At 41.1% G+C, this 11176-nt stretch overlaps 1 protein-coding gene across 6 annotated transcripts in view; it reads right to left on the reverse strand.

The window, feature by feature from the left end:
• The window catches only part of LOC121699722 (ankyrin repeat and fibronectin type-III domain-containing protein 1), a 107293-nt gene that overhangs the window by 15360 nt on the left and 80757 nt on the right, over positions 1 to 11176 (reverse strand). For 5 of the 6 annotated variants that reach the window (XM_042082069.1, XM_042082066.1, XM_042082067.1 and 2 more), the window contains 4 exons: positions 10452 to 10659; positions 8405 to 8584; positions 8020 to 8133; positions 6624 to 6721 (listed from right to left, as the gene is read on the reverse strand). In XM_042082069.1, coding sequence (XP_041938003.1) covers positions 6624 to 6721; positions 8020 to 8133; positions 8405 to 8584; positions 10452 to 10659 — 600 coding nt within the window. Of the gene's footprint in view, positions 1 to 6623; positions 6722 to 8019; positions 8134 to 8404; positions 8585 to 10451; positions 10702 to 11176 lie in introns of all 6 variants that reach the window. The other variant, XM_042082071.1, reaches the window with a different exon arrangement.

The raw sequence follows: 11176 nt of genomic DNA on the forward strand, positions 1-11176 counted from the left end.
TTATCTGTAGCATCTACAAGTAGGTAGGCTTTGCTTTGCAATAGTCCAGTTTGGAAAGAACCATGGTCTGCACAATAAATTGTGTGGCATATCGTGTTAGATAAGGTCTGATCTTCCTAATATTGTATAAGATAAACAAACATGACTATAACTGAGGCTACATGCTTAGAGAAATTGTATGTCATTTATAGTGACACCTAAGTTACGTGCTGTTTTAGCTGGGTTCAGTGAAGATGAACCAAGCTGCTTGCTGATCTGTTGGGGAATAGCTGTATTATCTGGGAAGACCAATATCTCGGTTTTGGCGACATTAAGATAAGGGTCTATCTAGGGGTGGGCGATATATATCGTCTGCGATAATATCGTGATTGTTGTTTTAACGATGTGCAAATTGACATTATCGAGTATTTAAATTACTTTAGGGAAAAAACACTTGAAATCACGCACTGAAGACTCATACAAACTGTTAGGCCTATTCATCTTCTCTAATGTAGCTGGCTAGACCATGTCATTGCCACACACACAAGTGGGGGCAGAATTGGAAATGTGTAGAGTGACAATGCATTGGTTGATTTGGTTAAAAAGTCACAGGTTAGGTTATTGGTTATTATTGTAATGATGCTATTCATAAATAATGAGCTGTAAAGTAACTCAGACTCAACAAAAACAATTTTTTAAAGGATATCGACTAATTATCGTTATAGTCAAAATCACAAAAAATATCGAGATATTATTTTTTGTCCATATCGCCCACCCCTAGGTCTATCACGCAGAAATCATCATCAGGTGGAACAGACAGGTGAAGTTGAGTATCATCTGTAAAGCAGTGATAGGCAAATCCGTGGGAGCAAATGATCTCACTCAATGAAGTGGTGTAAATAGAGCAAAGAAGGGGCCCTAGTACTGATTCCTGAGGCACACCAGTGGTGAGGCAATGGAACCAATTAGGAGCTTTCCCAGAAATGCCAAGCTCCAAACTCTAGAGAGGAATGTCAAAGGCTGTGGATATGTCAAGTGAAATTAAAACTGATGACTGAGAAGAGGCCTTAGCTGTTCTCAATGTTTCAGTCACAGACAAAAGAGCAGTTTCGGTAGAATGACTGCTCTAGAAACCACTACTACTTAGGTATAGTATGTTGTTCTGAGATAGGAAATCAGAAACTTGTTGACTTGCTTGTGTCCAGCTTGAACACCATTTTCTCAATAATCTTTGACAAGAAGACAGGTCTATAGTTCTTCCCATCAGCTGAATAGAGTGTACTTTTTTTGAGCAAAGGTGTAACCCTTGCTTGTTCGAAAATAAAAATAACTTGTCCAGAACTGAGTGATGAATTAGTTTTATGTGTAACCCCCGGTAGTAAGTGTGAGGGACTGCGGTAGAGTGGATGGGATGGGATCCAGAGGGCAAGTTGTTAGACAACTTTGGTGAGTAAGTAAAGAATCTTCTTTCTCATTAAAGGTTGTATCAGCGAAGGCGGGGTAACGTCATTTCTTTTGATGTTCAAACAAAACAGAGAGCTAGCTTGCTACTCCCTCCCCTGAAATTGAAACTCTCCTAAACACGCATCTCGTTGGCAGTGTTGGGCAAGTTACTTCAAAAGCGTAATGCATTATTTATTACTTGTTACTGTCATCTCAAAGTAATTTGTTACATTACAATATTACTGTCTTTGAATTGTAAGGCATTACACTACATTTACATTACTTTCACCAAAATAACAGGAAATATGGATTTGGTGTTCTCAATAGATCTTCATGTGTTCAATGCAGCTCATTACACGGCAGGAGGTGATGTGGTATGTCATAATGACTGAGCTAGGCTTAAGGCTAACAAAAGAACAATATAATGGTTGCAGTTATGGCTCATGGGACAATGTAGGCCCCAAAGGCCAAAGGTCACTCACAACTTAATATAGTAAAATATAGCCATAGTGAAATTGTATGGTGACTTTAAATGGTTCTCATCATAGCTGGTTGCCTTTCCTTCCACTTACAGTGGTGTAGACTTAATGCAAATAGTTTGAGAATAATGGCTACGATCTTTGTCTGTAAAAGCAGCATTTCTCAATTTTGGATTAAAAAGCAACTTATTTTAGTAACAGTTACTGAGAATTGTACCGAGTAAAATATTACTGAAATTGTGAAGAGACAAAGAAGTCCAGGGTGCTCAGGAAGTTCCAATCAGAAATGTAAAGGTGCTCTTTGGGTTCGGGAATCCAATAGTAAATAGAAAAAAGGGGGTCCAAGGCACTCTTCTTCAAAAATATAAAAAGCTTTATTTAACTGGCTAATTCATCATAGAAAGTTTAAAAACATAAGGAGAAGCAACCCACGCGTAGCGGCCCAAGCTGCCTTCTTCAGGGTGTGCTTCACAGACAAACAATTTCCCCTTTTGTAGGCTAATTGGAAACACCTGAGTGATATGGTGAATTACCACATGAAACATGCCAGAACAGTCCACTAGGTGGCTGGCTATAAATGTTCACATACAAAAAAGACAAAAAATGAAGACAAAAATAATCCACTAGGTGGCTATACATCGTAAATATAAGCCTCCAGAGAGAGTACAAGGTATAGAGAAAGACTATTACCAGTTAAGCCTAAGCAAATATATACAGAGAAAAGATGATCACAAAAAAGGACTGAAATCTATTTCTTCATTCAACCCAGGGTAAACTGTGGCCTGTAGATTGTATATGTAGAATGTTTCTCTTTGTAAAAGTAATTTTAATCGGTCACCACCCCGAATGTTCTTTTTAATAGTTTCTAAACCCTCTACCATAAGGCCTTCTGGATTGCAGTTGTGCACATTTTGGAAGTTAGCTTTTCTAATGGCGTTTTTGTGCTCACATACTCTGTCTTTAAGGCGTCTCTTGGTTCGACCAATGTAAAAGCATCCACATTTGCATGATAGCCTATATACCACAAACATAGTATTGCAATTAATGAATGTTTTTATATTATGCGTCTTGTTTGTCTTGAAATCACAGAATTGTTTGCATTCTTTAATGTTGGAACAATGATTGCAAGATCCACATCTGTAGGTACCTTTTAACTGTCTATGAAGCCAAGTAACCTGTTTTTTAGCAGGGAGATGACTTGGTACTAGCCTATCACGTAGTGTGGGAGCCCTCCTAAAGCTGATTATTGGTGGTGCAGAAAACACTTCTCTGAGTACCTGCTCACTCTCGATGAGATTCCAATTTGAGTGTATTATCCTTTTTATAGGATTAGCTAAAGAGCTATATTTTGTAACAAAATAAGCCTGGTTTTTTCCTTCAGAGGACCGCCTTTTCTTTTTCTGGAGTAGCTCTGATCTAGGAATGGACTGAGCTTTCCTATAGGCATTTTGTATAGTTTCTGTGTGGTAGCCCCTTTGTGAAAATCGGTTAGACATTATCTTTGCTTGCACTTCATATTCGTTATCAGTATCACAAATTCGTCTAAGACGTTGGAACTGGCCAAAAGGTATATTATTTTTAAGCCAAATTGGATGGAAGCTATCTGCTTTCAACGTGGTGTTCCTATCTGTAGTTTTACGATATACAGTAGTATGGAGCTTACCATCATTACCATTAGAAATGGTTAGATCTAAAAAATTGATTGTAGTTTTGGAATATTCCATACACAATTTTACATTCCTGTTATTGTTGTTCAGATGATTATAAAACAGCAACAGTTCTTCATAAGAACCACCCCATATCAAAAAAATATCATCAATATACCTCCCCCACCATTTTATCTTGTCACTGTATTCGTTTGAATAGACAAAATCCCTCTCCCATAAACCTAAAAACAGGTTAGCATAGTTAGGGGCAAAGCACGCACCCATTGCTGTACCCCGAACCTGAATGTACAAAAGGTCTTGGAAAAGGAAAACATTGTTTTTTAATGTCCATTCGGTGAGCTGGATAATAAATTCAGAGGGAGGCAAAGAGTCTGTAGGCCTATTCTTCAGAAAATGCTGTAGGGCTTCCAGTCCATCGTCATGAGCAATATTAGTGTAAAGAGCCTCCACATCTAACGTGACTAAAAAACAGTTGTCTGGGACATTCAAATCACTTAAAACCTTCAACACATGAGTAGTATCTTGTATGAAGGAAGGAAGCAAATGTGGATGCTTTTACATTGGTCGAACCAAGAGACGCCTTAAAGACAGAGTATGTGAGCACAAAAACGCCATTAGAAAAGCTAATTCGGATTACCCTATGGCAAAACACTTCCAAAATGTGCACAACTGCAATCCAGAAGGCCTTATGGTAGAGGGTTTAGAAACTATTAAAAAGAACATTCGGGGTGGTGACCGATTAAAATTACTTTTACAAAGAGAAACATTCTACATATACAATCTACAGGCCACAGTTTACCCTGGGTTGAATGAAGAAATAGATTTCAGTCCTTTTTTGTGATCATCTTTTCTCTGTATATATTTGCTTAGGCTTAACTGGTAATAGTCTTTCTCTATACCTTGTACTCTCTCTGGAGGCTTATATTTACGATGTATAGCCACCTAGTGGATTATTTTTGTCTTCATTTTTTGTCTTTTTTGTATGTGAACATTTATAGCCAGCCACCTAGTGGACTGTTCTGGCATGTTTCATGTGGTAATTCACCATATCACTCAGGTGTTTCCAATTAGCCTACAAAAGGGGAAATTGTTTGTCTGTGAAGCACACCCTGAAGAAGGCAGCTTGGGCCGCTACGCGTGGGTTGCTTCTCCTTATGTTTTTAAACTTTCTATGATGAATTAGCCAGTTAAATAAAGCTTTTTATATTTTTGAAGAAGAGTGCCTTGGACCCCCTTTTTTCTAATTACTGAAATTGTGTTGGTAATGCCTTACATTACTGCATTACAGCAAAAAGCAATGCATTACTGTAATTGCATTACTTTTTTAATGCATTACTCCTTACACTGCTCGTTGGTTATTGGTTGGAACACTTTATTTGGTTTTTGAGTGGTTGGCAACACTTGTTAGTAGCAATTGTCTTTGTGTACAGATCGCGGAGCTTAGGCTGCCCACAGAGACGTGTTTTTTTGCCGGCCCGCTTATGGGGCAGGCAGCTAGAGGATCGTTAGGAAATATTAGATGAATGTGATCATTTATGTTTGGGCCTTTTTTGGGCCTGAAATCGCTAATACAATCTTTAAGAGGAGAGAAAGAGTCCAATGATGCTACCCTATTTACACAAGGCAATGTCTTTTTGGTTAAAGGCTCACTGAACTGGACACTAATCTTAGCAACTTTTTCAGTGAACGCTGCTATGCTCTGAATGTCTGTGAGATCGCTCATTTGTAACTCTGTTGCAATGTGATAGTTCATTTAAACTTCACCATGAGTTTGGTGAAATGATATACAAGTGTAATATGGCCAAAAAAACTGGAACTACTTCATAAGTGTGTAAATGTTTGAAGGTTAATTGGCATTCTAAAGAACACATCGCAATAGGAAATTCGGTAACACTTTACTTGACGGGTGAGTTCATAACACATTCATAGCAGCTGTCATAAACTGCACATAAAGCATTCATGACTGTTTCATGAGACATGACTCAACATTCATACCAAACCTTTCATGAATGTGGAAGACAGATCAACGACAACTTGTCAAAATAAAAGTCCAACAATCGCAAGGCAGCACTGCTGTTTTTGTTCCTTTCCCTGTTTGTGTAACCTGGATACCATTCATTTAATCACTCCAGCCTTTGTAAATATTTCATGAATATCTTATCAAGTCTACATCAAATGTCACTTTACTATACAAGTTGTGTAGTATTCATAATCACAGAGTTTAACACTGGGAGGTAAACTAGCCTACATTCAGCTGACTCGTATTTGTGTAACCTGGAGCGGTTGGACATTCCCAGTAGCAAAAAATGAGAAATCATCTGCAAAGGTTACATCGTAAAACAAATACATTTTTATGAAACAAAAATTATTTGCTTGACCATGTTCTGACTTTTTGGCACTGGAGTAGCCTGTTGACTCAGATGTGATGTGATCAGGTAAGAGATTTGGAACAAAAACGGCAATGCTGCTTTGTGATGGACTTGTTGGTTTGGTATGAATGTTGAGTCATGTCTCATGAAACAGTCATGAATGCTTTATGTGCAGTTTATGACAGCTGCTATGAATGTGTTATGAACTCACCCGTCAAGTAAAGTGTTACCGGAAATTCAACCAAGCAGTAGTATAATAAAGATTATCCCTGGAGAGAAGAAATGCTATTTTGTGATTGGTTTCCTTTGTGTGCTATAAAGGCACGACTATTGCCTACATACATAAGTGGCAGCCAGGTGATAAGTGGGATTTCGGCCTTATAGATAATGAGATTATTAAAATGATATAATAGAATTACTGTAATTTACGTTAATCAGAAACCAATCTGATATTGAGATTATCCTGAATGGAGGTCTAAATACAGAAAGTGGGTTGTTTATGTGAGATATTTAAGATTCAGGTGGACACAGATGTGACAGTAGCTGTGCTGACAGTCTGGGGTTAACCACTGTCAGCTCTCTTACTTACGGGTCAGGCATCAGGCAATTGCCACAAGTGTGAGACTGTGTGTGTGTGTGTGTGTGTGTGTGTGTGTGTGTATGTCTGTGTGTGTGTATGTACTCACTGCCGTCAGACTGCCGATGTCACACTGAAGATGAGTGGTGTCTTCTACCACTATTTCACCCAGGACAGGATTGAAGGAGGGAGACAAACTCCATTCCACTGACAGACAGAGAGAGATGCACAGACATAAGATATCAATATACAATTGAAGAGTTCAGATGCAAAAGTTTCTAAACGACACCTCCATCAAAAATGAGATAACGATGGTGAGTAAATGCTCTCCACACATAGTGTACGTTAATCAAATCATTTAGCTTCAAAACCCGCTAAATACCATTCTCTTCCTGGTCTGAAATATCGATTTGTAGGCGAAAACCTATAGGAGCCTGCCCTGATAAAAATGCTCATTTAAAAGAAAAGTGGTCAGATGGATTTAGAGGGTTTTGCATATGAACTCTTCATTCATAAACTGACAATAGCATTACAAAATACCTTTTAATCCCAGTGAATGATATGAATGGTCATTCTGACATTGTTATAATGTTATTACACACTCATAAACAAATGATCCTGTAATAAGCTATTTACAAATGCTTTATAAGCTCAAAACCATTACCCGAATCTAGTAGGTAAGTAAAGAGACATTGAATATCTGTTTAGGTGTATATGACCATGGAAGAGTTGCTAGTGTTCAATCAGTTGGCCTGTAATATTCAACCCATAGCACCAGAGTGCTTCCTCTGGCTCAAACATCAGACTAGACCCTTATAGCACAGACTACAAGCACAGATGAATTTCCACAGTAGTGGACAATAAAGACTTCTATTCTATTCTAGCCTAAGCCTGTGGAAGTGTTCTAAAACTCCAAAACTGCCACTACAAAATATCAATCACGTTAGTCAGTTAGAAAGGTTAGCGTAGCATGGACTACAAAGCTCTCATCACACAGGCTATGTTAAGCTATACACTGATTGGCTAGGTTATGAATGTAATGCCACACAGAGTTACCAGACTAATGCCTTTACTTGTACAGCTTTTAATTAACACTGACATTAGATGTTTGCAACAGTATGATGTCATCTACACATAAAACTACAAGATTGTGTGGTTTTAAAGTCTTGTTTTAAAACCACAGTCTTTCCTCAATGAAAGAACCAGCCTTTTAAAGAAGCACCACAGTTGTTTTTTTGCATCCTACCTCCTACAAAAAAATGAGTACCAGTATGTGTATGTACTTGTGCTTGTAAAATTAGTAACAGTATGTATGTGTGTGTGTGTGTGTGTGTGTGTGTGTGTGTGTGTGTGTGTGTGTGTGTGTGCGTGTGTGTGTGTGTGCTTGTCTGTATGTTTGTGTGTGTGTGTGTGTGTGTGTCTGAGTGTATGTGTGTGTGTGTGTGTGTGTGTGTGTGTGTGTGCGTGCGTGCGTGCGTGTGTGTGTGCGTGTGTGTATGACTGACCTTTGTACTTGGTGACGGTAGCTGAGTTGACACAGAGTGGCTCCTGGAAGTGTACCCTGAGGCTGCTGCTGCCACTCACAGACAAACACACACCAGTGGGAGCATCAGGAGGACCTGCAGAACACACACACACACACACACACACACACACAGACACACACACACACACACACACACACGCACACACGCGCACACACACACACACACACATATTTACACATTGCGTGTGTGTTTGTGTGTGTGTGTGTGTGTATTAGTTAAGAGTGTTAATATGAGCAGCACTGTGCATTGTGTGTGTTACTATAAAGATGTGTGTTTTATGGTGAAGTGGGAGGCTTTGTGGGGGTGTGCATGTATACATGCACGTGTGAACTGTAAAACTCACTGGAATGCTGGAATCCTGTCTCCATCCGTCGGTAGAGGCGAAGTCGCCACTCCCATGATTTAAGCTCCTCCCTCTCGCCTTGTGCCTCTCCCGTTACTCTGGAAACCAGCTCGGCAACGCGTTGCTCCGCCTCTCGGACCAAGGTGGCAAGGTGCATGGCTCGGCCCTCCAAACTTACAACTACAGAAACCATCAGATGATTGCCAAATAAAACACCATGATGGTCAAAGAAACCATCAGATGATTGCCAAATATCCATCCATGATGGTCAAATGTAATTACACAGTATAGCAGTGTAATGGTGAAATGCTGATAGATTTTTCAGTTGAGGATACTGGCATGGGGAATCCTGTTTTCGCTGTTTCACTGGGATACTAAAGGAGACTATTTACACATATTCAAATGTAGAATGTCCGTGTGTACATTTAAACAACAGCTTAATAGCACCTCTGTTGGTCTGGAGTAAATTAACACCCCATGAACTGTTAGCGCTATAGTGCTTCAATCATCAAAGGTGGTTCTCAGAGGCTTCAAATACTAGGTTATAAGTAACTCTAAGACTTGCACTGAAAAAAACACTCTTCATGTATGCATTCTCTACTCAGCAGGGAGGCTCATTGTACATATAGCAAAGGTTCTCCTTACAGTTGAGAAATCGTTGATGCAGGACTTTGTTATGAATCAGCAAATATCAGGAATCACACATGCATTCATCCATCCAGCATCCATTAAAAAGCCCATTCACACATCATCCATCCTCCCATTTAATAAATCATCCATCCATCCATCGACTCTTTTGTTTCGCTAATCAGTTCCAGTGGGGTATTCGAAGACTTCCATCATTTTTAGAGCCTCTCCAAGCAATATGCTCACAACAAAGCCACGAGACACACTTGATGTTTTGATAAAAATGATTGAGATTTGGCAAAGACTCACCCCCCACTCCCAACACACACCCCACCCACATTCTGGCAAAGTCTGAGCTGGCCTGACTTTAGAGTGTTTGATGTTGGGGCAGCGGAATCTACAGCTTCCTCAGCAGATGTGTGAAACCATGCCTGCGAGTGTGTGTTTGTGTGTGTGTGTGTGTTTGTGTTTGCGTGTGTGTATAAGAGCGTATATGTGTGTCTTGAGCTTTCATCTTTGGTGTAAATTTTGCTCAGATGGATTTTGATTAGGTCTTATAAATGTCAAGGAGCGTCTGCGTTTGAAGCGTCTGTGTGTGAATATGCATGTGTGCGCGCATGTGTGTGTGTGTGGGTGTGTGTACGTGTGTTTACTGGGCTCTGTTCTCATTTAATATCTTAATTTGCCTCAAGAGCACAGTCAAACACACTCCAGTAAACACTGAAACATGCTCTAGTGCTTACCCTCAGTCTCTGGTTGGCGCTCTCTGTGTGTGTGTGTGTGTGTGTGTGTGTGTGTGTGTGTGTGTGTGTGTGTGTTTGTGTGCATTTAATCCCTGCCTGACAGGGTGATATGTAATACAGAAATGCTCTGAGGTTGCCAGATCAGTGGCGGGTTGCCAGATGCGGCTCTGAGTTGAGTCAGTTGGAGGTGACCCATCTGATCATAATGCAGTCTTGTGTCCCTGTAAGGGCCGGGCAGCCGAGCTGAGGACCTCCAGAGGACCAGGGAGACCTCCAAGGAACTCGCACTCCGTACATGTGTGTCTCCTCTCACCACACTTTTCCATCCCTGTCTGAGTGTGTATATGGAGCACGTGTGTGTGTGTGTGTGTGTGTGTGTGTGTGTGTGTGTGTGTGTGTGTGTGTGTGTGGTGGTGGAGGGGGAGGGCCGTGGTCTGTGTGTGGGTGGGGTTGTGGTCTGGTTGGTGCATGTGTTCATTTAACAGAGCGGGAGAGTAGAGGGGAGAAAGCACAAGAGAGAGACTGTGGCTTAAGGTGTTTTAACTGTTTTCCTTCATTGCCCCCTCACCCCCCCCCCCCCCCCCCCACACACACACACACAACCCGCACACCCCCACATACTTTTCTTTTTTTTTTTGCTGTGTTTGTTGTTTGTTCCAGATGCCATGGTTACTCACAGTGCGGGCTCTCCTTGGCGCCGGCGCGTAGCAACAGCTTGGCCATGGGCACGTTGTTGGTCATGATGGCGATGTCCAGGGGCAGCAGGCCCTCGCTGTTGGGCGTGTTCAGGTCCAGCTCCTCCAGGCTGAACTGCCACAGCAGACTCTGCACCACGTCCAACTCCTGGTGCTCCACCGCCTCAAACAGGGCTTCCGCACCCTGGAACTGAACACACACACACGCGCACACACACACACACACACACAACTCTGTTACATTACTGTACACACACACACACACATATAGACAAGCATCATCTACACATGCTCACATTCACACACTCACCTAATCACCATACACAAACAAATACATACCTCTGTGGATCCAAAACCAGATACACACACACTTACACACTCTCAAAAATGCCAATACACACAGACTCACTGACACATCCCCTCACACTGTATGCATGCACAGCATACCGATGGCACTGCACACACACACACACACACACACACACACCACAGTCCCTGTCTCCCCATGTCCCACACACCACACCACACACACATTACAGTACAGAGCACAAACCACAGAGAAATTTACTTCCAACGGTTGCATCATTAAAATACAGGCTCACATACTTGCACGCACGGATATACACACCCACACAGAGAACACACACACACACACACACACACACACACACACACACACACACAGAGAGAGAGAGAAGACACACACA

This window comes from Alosa sapidissima, chromosome 24 (genome assembly GCF_018492685.1).
Source record: "Alosa sapidissima isolate fAloSap1 chromosome 24, fAloSap1.pri, whole genome shotgun sequence".
NCBI lineage: Eukaryota > Metazoa > Chordata > Actinopteri > Clupeiformes > Clupeidae > Alosa > Alosa sapidissima.